General features: G+C 36.9%; 1 protein-coding gene across 1 annotated transcript in view; it reads right to left on the bottom strand.

Moving 5' to 3' along the window:
* Positions 1–604: 604 nt before the first annotated feature.
* Positions 605–25036, bottom strand: part of LOC122112882 (spermatogenesis- and oogenesis-specific basic helix-loop-helix-containing protein 2-like) — a 40921-nt gene continuing 16489 nt past the window's right edge. The window contains exons 7-11 of the mRNA XM_042685839.1: positions 7479–7626; positions 7250–7338; positions 6506–6627; positions 2280–2536; positions 605–625 (exon numbers count right to left, since the gene is read on the bottom strand). Of these exons, the coding sequence (XP_042541773.1) occupies positions 605–625; positions 2280–2536; positions 6506–6627; positions 7250–7338; positions 7479–7626 (637 nt within the window). The remainder of the gene's footprint in view (positions 626–2279; positions 2537–6505; positions 6628–7249; positions 7339–7478; positions 7627–25036) is intronic.

Here is a 25036-nt window from a genome sequence, read left to right on the forward strand (position 1 = left end):
TTCCTATTAGCTAACATTTCACTGTGAAATGCCAAAACAAACTCATCAGTTTATTTGTTAGTCATTAAGAGGCAAACACCTCTGAACATCTTTCTAGATATGGTAGTTTGGGTGATGGATAAAGAAACTTTAAAATATACAATCTAAAGATATCACCTAGAAATAAATGACAATAATTCACAGAGATGGTAAAAATAAGTTGCACTATCTGTGCTCAGTGACTTAGTAACATCAATTCACCTTCCCAACCTTATCCTGTTACTAAGTTCACAGGAGTGTTCCTTCTATTGTAAAATTTTCATAAATGAAATCATTTTTTGATGGAGAAAAAGAGTTTAGTTCACCTAGGACATTGGTTCCTATAGCTCTCTAGTTGGGAGAGTGTTCCCAACCTACTCATGTAGGTGAGTAAAAATGTGACTAGCTCTTTTCTCTCTTTCTACCTATATACAAAAGCTTTTAGCACATTTAGGAGAAATCAGACAATGCCAACTCTTTTGATACTAGTTTCTGGATGTAGGCTTCAAAATCATTCTTCCTTCCTCTCTTCTGTATTGTTCAATTGTGCCCATGGGTGATCTAGAGTAATTTCAAACATGTGGTGTTAATATGCCCAATACTGCTGCTGCAGAGAAAGGAGAAAAACACATTAATTGAATCCCACTTGTATTTTCTTTTCTTTCTTTTTTTTTTGTCGGTTGTGGGGCTTGAACTCTGGGCCAGGGTGCTGTCCCTGCACTCTTCAGCTCAAGGCGAGCACTCTACCACTTGAGCACAGCACCACTTACGGTTTTCTAGTGGTTTACTGGAGGTTAAGAGTCTCACGGACTTTCCTGCTCAGGCTGGCTTTGAACCATGATACTTAGATCTCAACCTCCTGAGTAGCTAGGATTACAGGCGTGAGCCACCAGTGCCCAGCCCCACCTGTATTTTGTATGTCCTAAGGTAACAGTGAGTGGTTTTTCTAATTGTTCATTAGTAAATCTACAGGTTTGAAAACACTTATTAGTAAAAGTAGTTCTTTTAAACAATAATTCTGTAACAAAACACACATGGAACAAATATATCAACAACTAAAAGACTAACAGGCCATGGGATGATGCATGCCTATATCCCCACTACTCAAGATAAAGTAGGAGGATTGCTTAGCCTAGGAGTTCACAACCAGACTGGCCAACAAAGCTGGACTCTTTAGTGAATCAATCAATCTAAACAATCATTGTAACTGTCTTTCATTTATGCTGTTCTTGCTGTTGAAATACTGATGGAATAATCTGAAGCTACCTCGAGTTCTAGTATTTCTTTGTAATTCTCTTTGCAATATTTTTCTCCTAAGTTTTGTGGAAGGTCATTATTACTCTCACTTTCAGATGTCAGGTGGAAAAAGCAACAGAATCTACCCTCAAGGGGATTCACTAGATCATGAACATTAAATATAAACAGTGTACAACGTTTGCTAACTAAGTGCTCAAATGTGTTAGCTATTATCAGCATCCAAAAGTATTGGAAATTATGTGAAGGTTACTAGAAGTCTATTTTCAGCGGGCCAATCTTGTCTGAGTTTTTCACTTGACCTGGTTAGTTTGTCTAACAAGCAAAGACAGCACATTTTACACATGCTGATCCACCTGTCTGGAATGCTCTTCCTCTCACACCCGAACCACTTATTTGGCTAATTCTTTGTCTTTAAATCTTGGCTTAGGCAGCACTTCTTCAGGGATAAGGAGTCCGAAACTTCTCCTGAGACTCCAACTCCTATCAAAATTGCCTGCTTCTTTGCATCTCCATGACACTTGATGAGATCAAAGAATCATGTTTGTATTCTTAGAGCAACAGGTAAGCACAGTCCCAGAACATAACAGGTGCTCAATAATCATCTACTCTATACTTGGTGACTGGAAGAACAGATTTTGATAATGAGAGTGATTGCTGTCAGCCTGAGAAAAGAAGCAGGTGGGGATGGGGAAGGGAGATGTGGCATCCTAGTAATTCTGAGTAGAAGTAGGGAGCCAAGAGAAGCTCCAGAGGAAATCAGGCTCCATCTGGTAAGGTCTTTTCAAACAAGCTGGGCCATATGAGGGATATCCATGGAACAAGGGCTAAACTGAGTTAATAGTACCTGCTTTTCACTCACCATGCTGAATACCTTAGAAATGATCTTAGCTTTTATGTCCCAGTTTAATAGCTTTTCAACCACATTAATAACAATAAAGTGCAAGTCAGGAGCCTCTGGATGGAGAAGGGAGTTCAATCTGATCCATGGCCCTCCAAAGACTTACCAAGCAGTTGGGTTGTGCTGTGCACGTCTGTCCAAGCATGGAATTGCACTGCTGGGGAAGAAACTTTGAGACTTTGGGCATGGCTGACGGCAAACGAATGTCAATATTCTGATTTGTTATGGCAGCTGAATTATAGGAAAAGATAACTTTAGAATAGTATTTGATAGCATGGAAGGAATTAAGGGAGAGGGCTGCACTGGGAATTTGAGTTTTATACAGATCACCAATAGTACTCACTGAAGTGGAGCTTGACTGACCTGTAATAAGAAAGAAAACAAGTATCTGTCAGCTCTGGGCAGCAATCTGTAGCTCTGAACTACTTCACTGGAAATACATTGAAATGAAATATAAATATTTCATTTCTTCACAATTCACACTTTCCCTGCTGTTATACTCAAACAATGATGGATAATAGTTAATACAATATACACATTATACCTTAGTGCCCAAGTATCATCCCTCTGTGTATACTGACGTGTGTGTGTGTGTGTGTGTGTGTGTGTGTGTGTGTGTGTGTGTGTTTGGCTCCCATCATAATTGTAAGTGGCAATCCCTATAAAGCAAAGAAGAATGTGGAAAAGAACAATTCCATTCAGCCATGAATAAAATTTGGCAGATTTCATTAAAGAAATGCAAATCAAAACAACATTGAGATTCCACCTCACTCCAGTTAGAATGGCTATAATCAAGAACTCTAATAACAACAGATGCTGGAGGGGATGTAACCAAAAAGGAATCCTACTGCATTGTTGGTGGGAGTGTAAACTTGTTCAGCCACTTTGGAAAGCAGTATAGAGGTTCCTCAAAAGACTCCACATAGAGCTCCCCTATGACCCAGCAATCCCACTTTTGGGCATTTCCCCAAATGGTCACAAACAAGACCATACTAAAGCTACCAGCACAACTATAACTATGTTTATTGCAGCATTATTTACCATAGCTAAGATATGGAACCAACCCAGATGCCCCTCAGTAGATGAATGGATTTAGAAAATATGCTATATATATACACAATGTATGACATCGCCCCATTTGTTCGGAAATGGAAAGACTTGGAAAAAATTATATTAAGTGAAGTAAGCCAGGCCTAAAGAAACATAGGTCCCATAGTTTCCCTTATTTGCAATAACTAGTATATGTCTGGGACAAGTAGCAAAGGTCGAAAGCTATGTACATATGACCAGATAAGATGATGTTAAGCGAAATGAAACCCAAGATAGGGACACAAGTGTTTTTTTCTTTCTTGCTATTGTTTCTAACATATTTATAAGGTACCATGTGAGTTTTTTGTTGCTTTGTATGTTCCTCCCCCAAGTATAACCCCTTTTCACTGTGTTTGATGTTGGAGGGTAAGGGAAAAAACAAAATGTTTAAATAGGGCTACAGGTTGACCCATTGTAACAAGATACTATGTTGAAAAACAAACATTACAATTTGGGGGGGGGAAGGGGGGTTGGGGGGGAGGGGGGACAAGGGGCACTGTAGTTGTGGAGGTGGGAGGGAAGGGATATAGGGGAAAAACAAAAGAGGAGGCAACAATGCTTGATAAGAAATGTACTCATTACTTTGCTCATGTAACTATAACCCCTCTGTACAGTATTTTCACAATGAAAAAACTTATTGAAAAAAAAACAAAAAAACAAAAAATATTTGGCAGATTTTCCATCATAAAGTAGATTATATTACTATACATTCATATTTCATAAAGTAACTAGAAGATGAGTTGTAAATTTATAATCTTAATAACAGAATCCCAAGTAACATAGTTATTATACATTTTCTTCTGGACATTATCATGACTCACACATAATGGCTCATGCTTGTAATTCTAGATACTTAGGAGGCTGAAAATGGGAGTATCACAGTTTGAAGCCATTCTAGGTAAAAAAAAAAAAGTTCATTAAAACCCCTTTTCAACCCATAGGTGTGTGCAGTTGTGCATGCCTGCCATTCCAAACTATATTAAAGGCTTACATTGAGAGGATAATGGAGCCACACTAGCTGTGGCATAAAAACCACTATCCTCAACCTTACAGAAGGAAGAAAGCTGGATATAGTGGTATGCACCTGTGATTCCAGCAATTTCGGGGATCATAGCTTAGGCCCTTTCCCAGGCAGGAAGCAAGACTCTCTCCTAAAAATAACCAAAGGGCTGGAGGCATTATGGCTATGAAGTATTGCACCAGTCTAAAAAGTTTGAAGTCTTGAGTTCAAATCCCCAGTACCTCCAAAAATGAATAAAAATAAAACAATGCAATTTTATGTCTACTGTAAATACAAGTGTACCAGGAATGTTTGTGACAAAAAAATTGGAGCAAATGTGAATACAGTTTTAGAAAACCACAGAAAAAAAGTTGACAAAGTCTAAACATGTCCACATTACAGGGTCTCAAGTGCATATATTTTATCTCTCTCGCTCCTGGTAGTGAAAGTGAAATTTGGAAGACTTAATTGTTGACAATTATTTTAATCCTCTTTCAAAACCAGTGTGGTGAACATGGACCTATATTATATTTAAGTATGATCCATGTTTTCTGCTCTCTAATTCATTTACCACACTTTTGCAGGAATTCAGTGCATGGAGAAGTCCAAAATAGAACAAACCTTGCATGCAAGGAAGACTTTCCTATCACATGGCATATGAAATCTCTCTGACCTCAAACTGTAAAAGATAAATGTAGCAACAAGATGACTAAAGAGAATTAAGTCATTTGATGTTTAAAGCCATTAAAATGGTGATGAGGACTATATAACAATATTGTACACATGAAATGAAATTAAGTAACATCAGGAGACAAATGACAATACTAGAGAAAAGACATACCTGGAAGATGACTTAAAGAAAATATATACAAAATGAATGGTAATGAGCTTAGCCAGTCAGAAAGGGGTCTATGTGGCTTCTTAAGCAGCAAATTATATATAAAATTGAATTGAGGGTTTCACTCACTGGCCTTCCATGTCTCCTACTCCTTGAACAAGCCATAAGTCTACAGTCCTAGTATATCTGTGTCTGTCTGAGAGCAGTCTATTTAGAAATGGGATGTAAACTCACTGTCATGGAAACAGTGTTGCTTTGGCATGTAGACAGTATACAGATGTAAGAAATATTAACAGGCACAGGACTGTAACCTGACTTCTTCCTGATTTAATCTGGGAAGATTTAAGCATATGGTGTAACACTCAGCCATATCTATGCTAAGTAGCCCAATCATGGCTCCTGGCAACTTTTGTTCCTATTCTTCTCCTCTTGTTCTTAGGTCAGGATAAGAACTTATATTGACAAATAAATTTCCCTGAGGTCTACTTGACTGTATGAACAAGGACAGCTGTGTTCTATTTTTGGCCCATTCTCTTCAGACTTTAGACATCAACCTTAGGAACCTCACTGTTCCTGTGGTTCCTACTATATTCCCATCCGTGCACATGGGACCTCTGCCTTGCACTTTTCATACTGGGTAAGCCACAGCTTGCATCTGTGAGCCTTTCTGCTACCAGTCTTCAAGCTCCATAAGAATAATATTTTATGTTGTGCTCTATCCTATCTTTGAGACAGGGATATTTAAGATGAAAAGTAGGCAATGGCCTTAAATTTGTGAAAAGTGCTGAGAAAAGTGGGAGAAAGGTCAGGTAAAATGGAACTGGGGAGCCCAGCTGTCTTGTCATCCAGCATGGAATGCTCAGGATGTACACATCACACTAGTTTCTCAAAGGAGAGTAACCTTCGGGATAAATATCAGACTAGTAGCAATGAATTTTTTTATTCATTGATGGAGCATGAATACCACATTGCTGGAGTGCTTGCTATATGCTTGGTCATTACTCTAACTACTAGAAGTACAGCAGTAAACGAACAAGTGACAAACTCCTAACCTCATGGAGTCCATTCTGGAGGAAGAATAGAGACAATAAATAAATCATATTAACAGATGTTAAGTATTGAGAAGCTAAATCCAGTGAAGAAATTATAAGGATCTCATGAACTGTGTATGAAGGAAAAGGATGTACAGTTTTAGCAGAGGCTGAGAGATCGTGATTTCAGGGCCATTGTGGGCTACACAGCAAATTTCAGGCCAGTCTGTGCTATATATTGAGATTTTATATAGACTTCCAGCTGCACCTGATTCCCTCATTATGGACTAGGTTCACAGGAGTCCAGAGATACAGAGGGTGCCTCTCCAGGCACAAGTGTCCCATGAGAGGCACAGGTATTAGGTAAGTCTCACCTCTCATAGATTCATCCAGGGATCCCCCCGCAGTAGGCTCAGAATATACATCCAGACACTTATCAGCCACTAACTGGATCTCTCTCACAGGTGAGTACTTGCTTGTCGTCACAGTGCTTTTCCTTGAAAGGACAAAAAAAAATCACTGAGCACATTTCTCCAGGAAGACAACATAATACTGCTGAGTTAAAATGTTCTTCTGTTACTCAAGTTCTAAAAATCCTGAGAAAGGCTCAATTTTTGGATACTTATATATTAGAATAAGAAGAGGAACAAGACCCTTGATGATTCTTTTTAGGAATGATTGGCTCTTTCTCTTCAGGTTCCCTTTATTTATATAATCTAATAAATCTGAGTAAGCAGTCATTGCTTGCCATGGGCTTGCCATTTTGTGCCAATGAGTTTAAGGACAGGTAACTGAAATTGAGCTCCAGAGCCTTTGGCCTCCAGGAGAGAAGAAAGATACATCATACCCTGCTATACTGCCACTGTCATTACAATGGCAAAAGTCCACTTTAACATCCTCAGGAATAACAAAAGAAGAGTCAAATTACGGAAGGACGATGAGCCTGAGAAAATTATGTATGTCTATCACCATAATGTAAAAAGTAAACATTGGCAATGAGAAAAGTTCCCTGGTCTGTAACAAATGCATAAGCTTTCATGTGGATTCATTCGATCTTAGCTATACATCTAGCAGCAGTACCAGACAAAAATAACAAGCAGACTGGGGATTCTTAATACCTTTGAGACTTGACAGGGCCTTGGAGGCAAAGCTGGATCGCCTTTGGTTTCTTCCAATACTTCTTATTGTTCTTAATAGCTTCTGAAATCTAGAAAATAGATTGTAGATATAAATAGATACAGTCAAATATAGGTATTTTCACACATATACAGAGGCACATTTGCAATTACCAAAAACTAAATAAAATTATAGCATGAAAGTGTTGTCTATAACTTTGAGAGTGAATACCTTGTGCATAACAGCTGGAGGGATTCTGTCCCGGACATACTTCACATAATCAACTGTTGCCTCAATAACTGAAGCCATATCATTCTTCCTCCCCTGCTCATATGGTAACAGAGCACGCAGCTGCTCACAGCAATACTTGATTCGCTCTCTGATCAAAGAGGTATAATAAATAAAGAATAATTAGTCTCATTTTCTTCTAAAAGCAAAGACAATTGTTCCTTCTACATTTGTTTGTAAAGACCCTGTTCCTCTCCCCATCTAGTCTGTTTCAGAGAAAGACTGTGTTCCTGCCGGCCAGAAACTCTCTCAACCCCTGAAATCACTCTCAGCTGGGCCAACTATTCTCCTGCTGCACAAACAACTGCAGCCAGGATTCAGTATCTTTCTCTCCCTCACCCAGGCCTACTGTAGTTCACAGAACAGCCAGACACAAGGAAAAAAACACAGCCCTGCAGACAGGGAAACCTTTAGACAGTCTATTCTCTGAGCAGAGAATCACATATTATATGTAAATTTATAATTCACAGTAGAAATCTAGCAGGCAGGTACAGTCAAGATCACCATGTCACAGGACTTGGAGCACATTTCTATTAGATCACTGAGCATCATGTAATACATGGGCTTTACATGTATTGCTATGACCTAAAAAGGAAAACGAGAGGGCTACTTTCTTTCTGTGAGGTAGTATAGACAGACCAAATAAGCCAATATTCAGATGAGTACAACATCCACTCTAATATCAGCAAACTAAAGCTATCCTAATTCAGAAGATGAATACACAGGAAATGTAGATTTAGCTGAGTTAACTCTGGTGCTTTAACTTATTCATGTGTTTTGTGCTGGATACTGATAGATGACATATACAAGGCAGCTCTACCATTTGCTAGCTAGGAACTCAGAAAAATTACTAAGCTGCTTTAAACCTTAGAGTGACAGAGATCAAATAAGAAATTTTAGTTTGATGTACAGACAAGCGAATAATTTAAACATGTTCTAGACCAGTAGTGTATTCACCAAGCTTTGGGAACTCTGGGGATTCTGTAGAGTTGTCCAGGAAGGATGAACAAGAGTCAGCAATTTGAAACTTTCCATGCCCTTTGGCATAATAGTTTCATTTACAAATATCTACCTTAAAGAGACAAAGTAGAGATGATATTTTTGTATAAAAGTAAACATCATCACTGTATTTTAGTAAAATGTGGAAAACAATCTAAACTCCTAACCTAGAAGAATGCCTTAAATAACCTGATCAGTTCAGTAGAGTATCATCTGGAAGTGGAAACAATGTTATAAAGCTCTTGAGGGAAAATAGGATGCAAAACATCACTTCCTTAGTGAAAAATCATATTAAGCCTTTTTTCCAACATTAGAAAAACTTTCAAACACACAAGAATTGAAAAATCATACAGTCAACACTTTAGGTTCCCACCACTTACAGTCCACAATTGACATTTACTGTCTGCTTTGTATGTATCCTAGCATTTATAATACCATTTAAACATTAAAGCTGTAGACTGCAGTATGCTATAGCCCTGAATGTAAATTATGTTATATTCAACAAAAGCTACAAAGATAAAGTGCACAAATCTTAAGGGTCCACACTATGTGTTTAGATAGACATACACAAGTATAACACAAACTCTAATCAACATTATCAGAAAATTTCCTATGTTTCTTCCCAGTCATTATCCATTCCCACTCTATGAAAAGGTAACCACATTCATGACCTATCTTCCACCACACATTTCTTTGCCTATCTTTAAACAGCACATAAATCAAATCTTGTCACATGTGGAGGTTTTTTTGGTGATGGTCCTGTAGCATCAACTCAGAGCCTGGTACTGTCCCTCAGCTTCTCTTCCTCAAGGCTTGCACTCTACCATTTGAGTCACAGCTCCACTTCTGGCTTTTTGGTAAGTTAGTGGAGATAAGGAGTCCCATAGGGGCTGGGAAGATGGCTCAGTGGTAGAGCGCTTGCCTTGCATGCCTGAGGCATTGGGTTTGATTCCTCAGCACCACATAAGCAAAAAGAAAAAAGCCAGAAGTGGTGCTGTGGCTCAAGTGGTAGAGCGCTAGCCTTGAGCTGAAGAGCTGAGGGACAGCGCCGAGGCCCAGAGTTCAGGCCCCATGACTGGACCCAAAAAAAAAAAAAAAGAGTCCCATGGACATTCCTGCCTAGGCTAGCTTTGAACTACAATCCTCAGAATTCTGCCTTCTGGGTATCTAAGATTACAAGTGTGCGCCACCATAACAACGCTACATGTGTTTCTTTGTTTCTTTCACTCAACATGTTTTAGGAAAAGTTCATATCTACTGAGCAAGAGTTACTCTATAATATAAATGTTCCATAGCTTATGTATCTATTTCCTTACTGATAGGTACTGGGACTGTTCCCAGTATGGGTCATTACTAATATCATGCTAGCTCATTCCACATATCTTTGTGAATACATGCTTTTCTCTTTGATGTTTAATAATAGAAATGATGGGTCATTTTAGAAGTTTAAAAAAACTGACAGGAGTAGTATAGTACCATTTTATACTCCCACTTATTTCAATGTATGATATTTATTTCAAATGTTTTAATAATTATTATCTGTAATGTTCATTTGGCCTATCTGTAGGATAAAATTAGTGGGAAGAGATTAAAGGATATTACATACTAATAAAGGGATCTCTTCTACTGGAGGATATAACAATTCTATATATCTATACACCAAATGCAGGAGCACCCAACTTCATCAAACAAACACTACTTATCCTAAAATCACACATAGATCCAAGCACATTGAGTGTTAGTAACTTTAGCACACCACTGTCACTTCTAGATAGCTCAAGCTGGCAAAAACTCAACAGAGAAACCTCAGAACTAAACAACTGCATAGACTAACTATTGATAGAATATAAACATTGATAGAATATTTCACCCAGCAGCATCGAAATATATGTTCTTCTCGGCAGCGCATGGAACATTATCCAAAATAGACCACATTTTAGGTCACAAAGTAAATCTGTGCAAACTCAGAAATACTGAAATTATTCCTTGCATTTTCTCAGACCAAAATGGAGTAAAATTAGAGCTCAGGACCAAAAGCTACCATAGAAAAATCTGTGACTCATGGACACTGAACAAAACATTGTGGAATCACCAGTGGATCACTGAGGAGATCACAAAGGAAATTCAAATGTTCATGATATTTAACAAAAATGAACACACAAAATAGTAGCTCCTCTGGGATACAGTAAAGGCAGTACTCAGAGGAAAATTTATAGCTCCAAGTATCTACATCAACAAATTGGAGAAATCTCAAACCAACAATTTAATGATACATCTAAAGCTCCTTGAAAATGAGCAACAAACTAAACCCCACTACAGGGGATTATACTTAAAATCAAATCAAAGTTAAATGAATTGGAGTGCAAAAAAAACCCAGCAAGAATCAACAAAACAAAAAATTGGTTCTTTGAAAAAATTAACAAAATTGACAGACCCTTAGCAAATCTGACCAAAAGAAAAAAAGAACACACCAAAAGAAATGAAATCAGAGATGAGAATGGGAACATCATGACAGAAACAAGAAAGACTGAGAATATTGTAAGGGAGTAATTTGCAAACCTTTTTCCTAACAAATTTGAGAATATGGAAGAAATGGAAGAATTTCTGGCAAATGTTGATGATATAGCTAAATGAAGCCAAGAAGATTTAAGCCAATAGACACATATCTAATATTGAAATAGAAATGGCAATAAAGGATCTCCTATCCAAGAAAAGCCCAGAACAAGACAGATTCACAGCCAATTCTACAAGCAAGTCAAAGGAGAATTCACTACAATACTCATCAAACTCTTCAATGAAATTGAAAGCAAAAGATCACTACTAAACTCATTCTATGAGGCCAGTATAACCTTCATCCCAAAACCAGTTAGGGGCCCAACAAAGAAACAGAACAATAGACCCATTTCTTTAATGAACATTGATGCAAAACTTCTCGATAAAATTCTGACCAATAGACCTCAACAAATAATAGAAAAACTCATACATTATGGCCAAACAGGACTGATTCTAGGGATGCAAAGCTAGTTCAATATACTCACGTCAATTAATGTAATTCAACACATCAATAGGAGCAAGGACAAGAACCACATGATCATGTCACGAGATGCAGAAAAGGCATGTGACAAGATCCAATACCCCTTTATGATGAAAGCTCTGGGGGAACTTTGAATCCATGGAACATTCCTCAATATAATAAAGGCTATACATGACAAATCTACAGTCAGCATTATACTTAATGGTAACAAGTTAAAACCATTTCTAAAAATCGCTCCACTCCTCTTCAATATAGTATTGTAATTCCTAGATAGAGCAATAAGGCAAGAGGCCAAACATAAAGGGGATCCAAATAGGGAAGTAAAACTGCCCCTCTTTGCAGATGACATGATCCTGTATTTAAGAACCCCATAAACTCCTCACCAAAGTTATTTGAGCTGATCCAAAATTTTAGCAAAGTAGAAGTATATAAAATTAACTCACAAAAATCAGTAGCTTTTCTGTATGCCAACAATGAGAAGAGTGAGGCTGAAATCAGAAAAGCAACTCCTTTTGTAATAATAGCCTCAAAAAAAAAAACCTTAGGAATTAACCAAAGAGGTGAAGGGTCTCTATGATAAAAATCTTAAAAACCTGAAAAAGGAAATTAAAGCAGAACTAAGGAAGTGGAAAACCCTTCCATGCTTCTAGATTGGGAGGATTAACATCATGAAAATGGCAACACTGCCAAAGGCTATCTACAAATTCAATGCAATATCCATCAATATCCCAACAACATTCTTTAATGCAATAAAAGAAGCAATACAAAAATTCCTATGGAATAACAGAAGACCCTGAATAACAAAAATAATCCTTAGTAGGAAAAACAGTGGTGGAAGAATAACAATGCCAAACTTCAAATTCTATTAGAAAGATGTAGTGATAAAAACAGCTTGGTACTGGCACACGAACAGGCCGGAGGGCCAATGGAATAGAATTGAAGACCCAGAAATTATTCGACAGATCTATGGCCACCGAATCTTTGCTAAGGGAAGATGGAAGAAAGACAGCCTCTTCAACAAATGGTCCTGGCAGAATTGGCTATACATATGTAGAAAACTGAAGTTAGATCCTTATATATCATCCTGCACCAGAATCAACTTCAAATGGATCGAAGATTTCAAGGTAAGAGCGGATGCCCTGAAATTATTACAAGAAGGGATAGGGGATGCATTAGGGCTCCTTGGCACAGGTCAAAATTTCCTAAATAAAGATCCAGAAACAACAGATATAAGAAAGGCTGGATAATATGGAGTTGCATTAACTGAAGATTCTGCATAGCAAAGAACATAGCAAGATAAATAGAAAGCCCACAGATTGAGAGAAGATATTTTAGGGCCTTATGTAAAAAAATATACTTAGAGCTCAAAAAATTAAACCCCTCAATAAAAAAAAATCTTCACAGAAACAACCACCCCATTAATAAATGGACTAAAGAATTAAAAAGAGACTTCTCTGGAGAGGAAATAATAGCCAATAGACACATGAAGAAACGTTCAAAATCTTTGGCCATAAAAGAAATGCAAACCATATACACTTCTCTAATTCAGGGAGAGGAAGGAAAAAAAAAAAACAAAATCCTTAAATAAGGATACAGGTTGACCCATTTGTAACAATGAGATGTACAAAACACTATGTTGAAAATGAACTTTACAACTTTGGTGGAGGTGGGGGGGAAGTGGGGAGGTGAGAGGGAAGGGATGGTAGGGGGAAAAAAAGGAAAAGGCAACAATGCTCAATAGGAAATGTACTCATTACCTTGCTCATGTAACTGTAACCCCTCTGTACAGCATTTTTTACAATTAAAAAACATACCAAAAAATAAATACAAACTAAAATCACATTGAGATTCCACCTCACCCCAGTTAGAATGTCCATTATCAAGAAAACAAATAACAGATGCTGATGGGGATGTGACCACAAGAGAATGCTATACACTGTTGGTGGGAATATAAAGTTGTTCAACCATTCTGGAAAACACTATGAAGGTTTCTCAAATGACTAAACATATAGCCTTCCCTATGATCCAGCAGTTCCACCCCTGGGCATTGACTCAAATGATCAAAAACAAGGCCACACTAAAGCTACAAGCACAACTATGCTCACTGCAACATTATTTACCATAACTAAGATATGGAACCAATCCAGATGCCCCTCAGTAGATGAATGGATTGAGAAAATGTGGTATATATACACAATGGAATTCTATGCTTCCATCAGAATGACATCTGTAAGGAAATGGAAAGACTTGGAAAAAATCATATTAAGTAAGTCAGACCCAAAGAAACATAGGTTCCATGGTTTCCTTTATTTGTAATAATTAGTCTATGTCCAGGATAATCTTAGCAGAGGATCCTAATAGCTAGCTCAATAGCTATGTACATATGACTGTATAAAATGATGCTAATCGAAATGAACTCCAAGATATGGAAACGAGGGTTTTTTATGTACTATTTGAAGTTATTTCTTTGCCCTTTCCCTTTTTCCCTTTGGTTTATCACATTATCACTGTTTGTGATTTTGGTACCCTGTAGCTTGTCTATACATTTATCTGATTTGGGGAAGGGAAGGGAAATAACAAAAATGGTGAGACAAAGGGCAAAGGGGGAACTAATCCAACAGCAATACTCTCAAGACACTATGTTGGAAATAAACTTTACAACGTTTGGAGGAAGGGAGCTAGGGATGAGGGGAAATGGGAGGAAATAGGGAGAGAGTAACACTGCTCAACAAGAAATGTACTAATTACCTTACTTACATAACTGTAACCTCTCTGTACATCACCTTTACAATAAAATTAAACAAAAAAAGAATGTTTCAGAATAAAATTTTAAATGCTGAATACAATTCATTGGTAAAGCCATCTAGAGTGTGGAGTTTTTCTCTGTGGTAAAGTATTTGATAGCATTTTCATTTCCTTAATGTATAAGGTTATTTAGATTTCCTGCTTCATCTGGTAACAGTTTTAGTAAATTGTGTTTTTCAAGATTTGTTTCCATTTTATTTAAGTTGTTGGACTGACATAAAAATTTTCAAAGATACTCCATCATATTAAAATTATTTATGGGATCTTAATGACAGACTTTCAGTCATGATATTATTAAATTGTCTCTCTCTCTCCAATCCCACCCAACAACTTTCTTCAGCTTTCCACTTTTTAAGATAGAAATTTCTACCACTAAATTTTAAACCTTTCATCTTTCCTATCTGTAATCTTTTCTAAAACCATGCTTCCTCGAAGTTTTGCAGTAACTCATCCTACATTTTTTTATATACTCTAACCTCGAAATTCATTTGAAATATTTCCAAATTTTTCTTGTACTCTACTCATGGACCATTTTGATGTGTTTTTAATTTCTAGGTGTTTCCAGATTTAAAAGTTTTCTTTTAAATCTTATTTTAGCCAGAAGCCAGAGGCCCATACCTGCAATCCTAGCTACTTGAGAATGGAAAGATTGTAGTTCAAGGCTAGCCCAGGCAGAAAAGCTCATGAGACTCTATCTCAAAACTAACCTCAAAAAAGGGCTGAGAGTATGGCCCAAATGGTAGGTGCAAGCCTCGCAACTCTGGCCCGGTTCAAATCTCAGTTCTATTAAAAATCTTACTCATACTGATTTCAAACTTAATTTCTTTGTGGTCATGGAACAGACTCTTCATGTATTCCATTTTTTAAGTTATATTGTGTTTTCCTAGCTACTACCACAGTCTGTGTCAGTGAATATTAATGTACCTGGGGAACAAAGGGCACACTGTCCTATTGTTGTTGAAAGTTCTACACTTGTTTAGGGGTAGATCAAAGTGATTCTCATCTTCTTTATCTTACAGAGTTGTTTCTCCCCCTTTGGAATATGGTTGAATACATTGCTGAAAGGTATAAATTTCTTAACAATGGTTATAGAATTATCTACTTATTTCTGTACATTCTGGTATAATTATTTTAAAGCTCTATTATAATGACATTTGTCACTTTCATATCATCCTAATCAGCTGATATTTTGAAATGTTTCTCTTTACCATAGATGACATTACTAGTCTTCGAGTTGCATTTCAGAAGATACAGCTTTGAGGTTCTCACAGCAGTTGATCATGTAAGGCACCTGTCTAGCTTGCTGGAAAGACCATGTAGAAAACTGCTGAGCCCACAGGGAATGAGAGTAGCACTCTTTTTGTGCCTGAGCACAACCTGAAACTCTCCCCTAGAAGTCCATGCATGTAGAAGGAGCTATGCTGGTACTCTCCAGATAGGTCAGTTGCTGGCTACACAGCCTGCAGTGACACCACTGTTAACACCATGCAGAGAAGAACCATGGAGCTAAGCTATGCACAAACTGATGTCCCATAAAATCACGAGATAGGACAAATGGGTGGTTGTTTCAAGCCACAGAGTGTTGAGGTAATTTGTTACACAGTACTAGATAACTGGAATAAGAGCTTATCATTTGAAATAAAACTAATAAATATAGATAGGGTGAATTCTATCAATTTTCATTATTTGCATATATGTATATTATCTGCATACATATAAATCCCTTTATATAATTAATTTATGTGAACATTTTTAGAAATAAAATAGAACTAATAATAACACAGGTTTGATAGTATATAAAAATTAAAATGTATGATGACAGAAACATCAGAGAAGGTAATTGGAAATACATTATTGTATGATAAAGATATAATATCAATTTGAAGTAGACTGATAATTATATATATAATTCCTACAACATCCAACAAAAATAATAAAATGTCAATAGACAAGATCAAAAGAAATGTAAAATATACTTAACAATCCAGAAAAAAGTAGGCAATGAGGAAATAAATGAGAAAAATAAACTGGACTATCAAAAACAAGCAGAAAAATTGTGTACGTAAGATCAAATTTCATACTAATTACATGTGAAAAGACTAGAAATTCCAACTGAATAGTAAAAATGGATAAATGAAAAACAATAATGAGAGCTGGGAATATAGCTCAGTAGTATAGAACTTGTCTAGCATGTTGAGGCCCTGGTTTAATCTCTAGTGCTACAAAAATAACAAATAAATAAAAATAAGAACAAGATACTCCACATAGAGCTCCCCTATGACCCAGCAATCCCACTTTTGGGCATTTACCCAAATATTCACAAACAAGACCACACTAAAGCTACCAGCACAACTATGTTTACTGCAGCATTATTTACTATAGCTAAGATATGGAACCAACCCAGATGCCCCTCAGTAGATGAATGGATCAAGAAAATGTGGTATATATACACAATGAAATTCTATGCCTCCATCAGAAAGAATGACATTGCCCCATTTGTTAGGAAATGGAAAGACTTGGAAAAAATTATATTAAGTGAAGTAAGCCAAGCCCAAAGAAACATAGGTCCCATGGTTTCCCTTATTTGCAATATCTAGTATATGTATGAGTCAAGAAGAAAAGGTCAGATAAGGTGATGTTAGGAAAATGAACCCTAAGATATGTATTTAAATGTTTTTTTCTTTCATGCATTTGTTTCTAACGCATTTATAAGATTATTTCTTTGTTGCTTTGTATGTACTTCCCCCACAGTATAACCCTACTTCCACTGTATTTGATGTCTGTATAATTTGTGGAGGGAAGGGAAAAAACAAGTTGTTTAAATAAGGATACAGGTGGACCTGTTGCAACAATGAGAAGTAGAAGTTGTCATGTCGAAAACGAACTTTACAACTTTGGTGGGGGGGAGGATTGGGTGGGGGAGTGGGGGGGGGCTGGGAAGGGATGGGAAGGGTAAACAAAGGAGGAGGCTACAATGCTTGATAAGAAATGTACTCATTATCTTGCCCATGTAATTGTAACCCTTCTGTACAGTATTTTCACAATAAAAAAAATTACCAAAAAAAAGAACAAGATTAAAATTTATGTCATTTCAAGCAACTTTCAAAAAGAATAAGGACATGTTCAAGTTGCAATAAAATTATGCAAACACTAATAACCAGAAAGTTATATCAAAGTAGATTTTAAGATTATATTTAGTCTTCACATAAATAAATTAACATCATTTTTTAAATTAGCAGGCAAACTTTATAAGCCAGAGATCTAAAACAGCTTCACAACACGCTGTGGAAAAAAAAAAACTGCCAGAGACAAAGAGAATTATAGATCTGTTTTGATCACTGAAAAATTTAACCCTCAAAAAAGTCAGTAAGTGGCTCATATTTGTAATTCTTGCTACTCAGGAGGCAAAGATTGTGAGGTACAAGGACCATCTAGGCAAAACGCTCTCCATCTTAACAGTAAAATCTGGGCACAGTGGTTCATACCTATTATCCTAGTTATAGTGAGAAGTATAAATAGGAGAATTGAGGTCCAGGCTAGCCTAGGTATAAATGTGAGACCCTGTTCAAAAGATAACTAGAGCAAAAAGGGTTGGAGGTAAAACTCCAATGGTAGAGTCATTAGTTAAGGTATAAAATCCTGAGTTCAACCCATCCCTCCCACCCCACAAAAAAAAATCAGTAAAGATAAAGAATACAAAACATTATCAACAAACTATACCTAATTAATATTTATAGAATGTATTCCCTGAAACAGCAGACTACATATTACTTTCAAATGCATGTGGACTGTTCATCAGGGGAGAACACAGTCTGGCCCCCAAAATAAGTCTGTGAAAACATCAAAGGAGAGAAACTGTACAGTTCTTGTTCTCAGATGATGACATAGTAAGTCATAGGTCAATACTTGTAACTTCTCCAAAGTGGAAATCAAGTTACAGATTTCCAACTAGTCACTGGTAAAAGCTAAACTCATAAGAGATATGAGAGATTATTTAAAACTAAACAATGAAGAAAACATATCAAAGTTATAAAATACAACTAAAGTCTGCTTAGAAAAAGAAAACTCATTTTAGTTTTAAGTACTTACAGCAGAAAGGAAGAAATTGTAATAACAAGTACTCCACAGAGATAGGATTGTGGTTAAAGGCCAGTCCAAGTAGATGTTAGGGAGACCATATTTCAACAACAAGCCAAATGTGTTAATATTAACCTATAATCCAAACCACTTGGGAGGCAGAGGTAGGAGGATGTCTTCTGAAGCCCACCTAGGGAAACAAACTTAAGCAAAAAGAGTAGGGGCATAACTCAAATGAAAGAAAAGTGATTAAGTGAGAGGAGGAGGAAGAGAAGTTCTACCCAGACAACAGATGTATTAGCAAATCTAATCTAGCAACAAATGAAAAAGATACATCAAAACCAAGGGGAGTTCAGTATATTAATTAATGAATTGAACTGCTATTTTAAAAAGAGTAGAAAAACTATGGAGTCATCTTAATAGATTAGAAAATATTAACAAACTCTTATTTCTATTTATAACGGAAACCTAAAGGAGGATGAGAAGGGGTCTTCTGTAAGCTGATAAAACATATACCCAGAAACCCATAGTTTACAGCATTACACATAATAGCAAAACCCTTGACATATTCCCTCTAAGATCAGAAACAAAGCAAAGATATCTACTTGCATCACTTCAAATTCAAAGATTACAGGGATCTAGTCTGGGAAGTCAGCCAAGAACTAGAACTAAAAGCCACAGAGACGGGTAAAGAAATAGTAAATTGAGTTCATTCACAAATGTATAACTGTGTATATAAAATATCCTAAGATACCTACCAAAATTACTAGAAGTGATAAGCAGACAAAGGATAAAAACACAAAATATATTTATTCTTCATGTTATTAGTGAAAAATTAAGTAAGTTAACAAATTATAAAACAATATTGTTACAAGAGCATTATGAAAACCTCACAAAATATTCAGACTAAATCTAATAAGTTACAAAATAATGATGAAATTAAAACTTCTTCGAATTAAAAATAACAGTATCATTCAGCATCAATTCTTCCTCAAATGATTCTACTGAACACAATTCTAATGGAGAAAATGACAGGCTTATTTAAAACATTATGTGAAATATCAAAAACAAGTGTAGCTTGGTGATTTCCTATAATCCCAGATACTTTCAGCGGTGGAAATCTGGAGAAGTGCGGTTTTGGATAGCACTGGAAAAAAAGTAGACACCCCATCTTAATCAATGGATGTGGTCATTCACACCCATTATTCCAACTATATGAGAGGCATAGGTAGGAGGGCTGCAGTTTGTACACAGCACAGGACAAAAAATTGACACCCTACCTGATACAAATCAAAAGCAAAAACAGGTAGCAAGGTTCTAGTAGTAGAGCACCAGATGAACACTTGTACCAAGATTTTAAAAAGTCACTTTTAAAATAATTTTTATTGTGATTAAGTGATTACATAAATTTCACAAATTTCACAGTATTGTGAGATAGTGATACTTAAAGTCACACATTCTAACCTTCATGAGGCAAATTGTCATTATCATGGTCTATAAAGTTTGTGAATTCTATGAGCTTTGACAACACAGTTATTTCTTCCACATTGGGCAGTATGTGTTAGCTTTTCACTTAGTGTTAGCTTTTCTCTCTCATTCTCTCCCTCTCATCACTTCCCTTGAGTTGCTTAGTTCATTTTCATCAATGTTCAGTGCGGCTGATGGGCCCTCTGTTGTATGTTTTCCCATTTCCCTCTGATTCTGTGTCCTCCTCCTAGTTTCCCTCAGATGTACACACACACACACACACACACACACACACACACACACACACACACACACACACACACACACACACACACACACACACACACACACACACACACACAAAATGTATGTGGCCAGCACCACGGGGTCATTTAGTAATGATATGACAAGATGAGTGGAGGTCCTTTGTTTCTTGAGTCTGTTTACTTTGTCATATCTCCTTGCATTTTGTATTTAACATCCACATATCAGGGAGACCATACACCGCTTGTCTCTTTGCTCTTGGCTTACCTCACTCAAAAATGATTTTTTCTAGTTCCATCCATTTCCCTGCAAATGCCATTATTTTGTCCTTTTCTAATGGCTGCATAATATTCCATTGTATATAGATACCACAATTTTTGGACCCATTCATCTGTAGTGGGGCATCTGGGTTGTTTCCATATTTTGGCTATTGTGAACAGTGCTGCCAAGAACATGGAGGTGTATGTGTCCTTGTATCCTGGTTCCTGTTGCTCAGGGTAGATGCCTAGGAATAGTATGATTGGGGGAGGTCTATATTTAGCTTTCTGAGGTACCTCCAGAGTGTTTTCAAAAGTGGTTGAATTAGTGTACATTCCCACCAGCAGGGCAATAGCATTCCTCTTTCTCTGCCTCCCCTCCAGCATTTGTCGTTGGACGAATTTAGGATGGGAGAAAATGTCACTTTTTAATAGGCATTATATATACACAATATGCATTATATATACACAGATATAATATATAATATATACACACGTATATATAATTTGTATTATATACACAATCTATATACTGAATGGATATACATATACATATATATGCATACCCATTCAGTATATTGTATATACATAATGCATATATGTATATCTCATATATACACTATATATGTACATCTCTCTATATACATACACACACATATATGGAAGAATACAAGGAAAAAGTTTGTGAAACTTTTTGAAGAATACTGACACTAAAACCAATGATAATAGGCTTCAGGGACTTATATGATCTTATAGTTTTCAATGATAACAATAATCAAAGAGCATGTTGTGACTTTGTCATGTGCTCAAGAAGTCTACCTGATTATGACCCTACTCAAATCAGGGACAGACCAATATGCTTTTATTCTTTACCAGTTAAAAGTGATTCTGCGAGGCTGAAGGCAATCTGGGCTGAAGTTCTTAGTGCATACTAAGTCCTTGGGTCTCTACTCTGTACAAATGTGTCTCAAGCTAACAACAACTGATAGGAAGGAAATTTGGTTACAGATTCCAAGCTCTGTGAATCCCATTCTACCCTCTTAGAACCTCCAAGACTCAACCAGTCATAAAAAGCCTTCATTGGGAGACCACAGCAAAGTTCACCTGTACTTCTTTCTAAGAAGAGAGACATCCTGAAAATTACTAAACCATCATCTGTCAGACTCAGACGCACAGAAAAAAATGATGGCATCTTTCAGAAAAGTACACACCTTCAAGATAAAAACACACTGGTGTATTACAAAGGTATCATGAAGGCAATTTTGTAACAGGTCCTTAGAAGTTGCTTTACTGAAAATTGACTCTTTGAATCTATTAATTAATTGAGAACAGCACAGAAGCTTGGCATCCATGTCTCCATTTTTCAACTGTGTTCTTTAGTCTGAGAAGTTCCCTTACTTTGGAATCTAATCAATATTATCCTTACTAAAAGAACAGGAAAGGGGAAAAAGACTACCTCCAAGGAAAGAAATAGCAGAACTTCTGTAGGACAGAGTAAGACAAATCACCACCCAGGCAACACTGATTTACTTTTTCTGACCAAATGGCAAATGATGGCAAATCCTCTAGAGCCCTTTCAGAACCAGGATGGAAATAATGATCAAGAGACCATACTTTACCTGGAACTGTTTAATAATTCTGCCCATCTTTCACCCCTTGCCTCAATTCTTTCTTTAACCCCAGAGGTCATAGCTCTACACCAAAGATGGGATGAAGTACTTACTTTGCCTCTTCCTACTTCACAGACTTGACACATTAATTAAATATCCTTTCTCTGCCCTTCACCCCCCACTTACATCCCACCTGTTGCTTACTCTTGTTTTTTGCATTTTGGGGGTTTTGGTTTGTTTTTTTAATCCAGGTTTAAATCCAGGGCTCTAAATTTGGGCCTATGGCCTAAACCTCTTGTTACAACCTCACCAAGAATATTAGAATTTGTAAGCTAACTTTTTAATAAATCTATTCTAATAAAGAAAAATAAGGGCAATATAGTGGTTTAAAAATTGCATCTGCAAATATTCAAAACCCTTGGTGACATGCATGATATCTCTAGCCTTAATAAAACTGTGTTTTCTAAGCAGTTTAAAAGCAAAACAAAAGACAAAACAGCTGACTAGTAGTAGTAGAAGGAAGGGAAAGGAACTATAAGTAACCCGTTAAAACTGCTTTAAAAAAAACTGCTTCACAAGGGTGAAAATGAGTTTTCCCATCATCCCTACAAGGCTTCTAGATATGTGATGTCTAGTCTTGTACCCTACTGACTTAGACAGCCAAAGCCAAAAACTACCAAATGACCTGTTAGAGTCTTATAGGCAGAACTGCCTAGCTGAACCCTTCACAAATCACCAATCAATAAAAGTGTGAGATAGAGGAAAATGAATGCATCCAGAATGTAAGCATCTTCAAGACCTCTTGCTCTTCCTCCATGATGTTTTCATTTGTAATACACACAAACAATCTTTCATTTCACATTACTCTAAGTATCCTTTGAAATATACCTCATACCTCCACTATCCTTCCTTTCATTTATGTTCCCATCGTTCACTTCTCACCTTTCTTCCACAGGGCTTCTTTCCTAACCATGTCAGGAAAATAAGTCTTTAATGAGATTAGTGACATTTAGGTTTTGCTAAATACAAATAGTCAACTATAATACTCTGGAATAATCCTATATTATCATCATAGAGACTATATATTATATTCACAATATTATAATACCATCATAATACTCCCAAGGAACCTACTCCCCTGCTCTCCATACTGCTTGCACTTGGTTTTCTCCTTATCACCCTCACTTTTCCTTGTTCCCAGCTTCTTTCCTGCTACCTGTATCGTAAATACTGAGATTGCACCAATGTTCTCTTCTTTACTGTCTCTTCTCATTACAGTCATCCACTGCTTCAAAGACCCTGTCCTCCGACACTGTTCACCCCATGTTAACAGCTTAGAACTTCCTCTGCCATCAAAGTAGCAATCTCTTATTCTACCAAACCCTGCTGGTGTTCAAACTCAACTAACAGAATCACTCATTTTCCACCCTTCAGACAGCTACCCTACTGTATCTCCTAGTACAATACCAGAAGCTTGCTGGACTCCCTCTTCAGCCATAGTCATACTGATTTTACTGACTTAAATACCTGAACCTGGCTGTATCCCTCCTTTTCTCCCTCCTCTCTTTCTTTCTCCCAGAGACAGGTAAGGGCTTTTTAAGTGGCATTGTTAAAGGGTTTCACCATGATGTTTCCATATATGCATAATATACTTCGGTCATATACAACCCCTCTAGTACTGTTTCTTATTCAACACTCTCTTTCCTTCCACCTCTCTAGCAGTGAATTTCACTTTCATAGCCTTAAATGTCTCTATGCTACTTTCAATATCATTGCTCAAGGGGGTCCCCTTTGCTTACCACAGATTTCCTCTGGCCACTAGACTCAAGTCTCACTTAACACCAAGTTAGAGTGTTTCTCCTTTGCTAAAATCCTTTTCAGTGGCTTGGCAAGAGTCCAGGGTGCCATTCAAATTCCATGGCCCAATACTTCTGCCTGTGCTACTAACTTATAATACCACCCTCTTGCCTTCTATCACTCAAGTCCTGACAGCCAATACCATATCTGCAATTCCATGGATTCACTGGACTCTTTGGTAATGTCAGACTGTTTTTGCTATTCCCTACATTTGTAATCTGAGAAGGGTTTCATTATGGTATTTTCATATATGCTCACAGTGCCCTTTGAACACACTCAGCCCTCTTATTCCCCTTCCCACCTTCCTGATCCCTTTCCCAGCTTCTGAATCAAATAGTGACTTACCTTGAATGCTCATCTTAGCTATCCCTTCAAAAAAGCTTGTTCCCTTCTGTCTCACATAACCTTCAGAGTATGCATACTCTGTCCCTCTCTATCATAATTTTTATCAGAGTATAATTTTCTATAATAGCCTGTTTACAGATCTGAGCACTAGACAGAGACCTCCTTTGAAGGGAGGGACTTTAAAAAAATCTCAGTTCTCCAATCATGTTGTGGCATATAAAATATACCCCAATGACTGAATAAGTGACATTTATTTAGTTGCCATATTTGCCAGTTTTTGTTTTGACTTTTAAAATACTGAGAAAAGCTATGAAATTTATGGAAGTAATTCTTCCTTCAAAAGAGAAATCTTTAAAAGGGCTGCATCAAGAAAGTGAGGGAGTTATATTTTCCATAATGAACTGTATTCTTTCCTTGACTTATGTAACTGTAACCCCTCCATCCACCATCTTTTTTATTGTTATTGTAAAGGTGATGTACACAGGGGTTATAGTTATATAAGTCAATGCGAAAATTTCTTTTCTAACAGTGCCACCTCTTATCTTATTTTCTCACAGATTTTTCCCTCTGACACCCTGCCATTTGCTTTTTTTTAGTATAGACTTTTTATTGTAAATATACTATACAGAGGGGTTAGTGACATGAGTAAGGTAATGAATAGATTTCCTATCAAGCATTGTTACCTCCTCCTTTGTTTTTCCCCTACCATCCCTTCCTGTCCTATCTCCCCAACTACTCCCTCCCCCCGCCCCCCCCCCCTGCCATCCTAAATTTGTAAAGTTCATT

This window comes from Dipodomys spectabilis, unplaced genomic scaffold (genome assembly GCF_019054845.1).
Source record: "Dipodomys spectabilis isolate Male_0828 unplaced genomic scaffold, ASM1905484v1 ptg000095l, whole genome shotgun sequence".
Lineage (NCBI taxonomy): Eukaryota > Metazoa > Chordata > Mammalia > Rodentia > Heteromyidae > Dipodomys > Dipodomys spectabilis.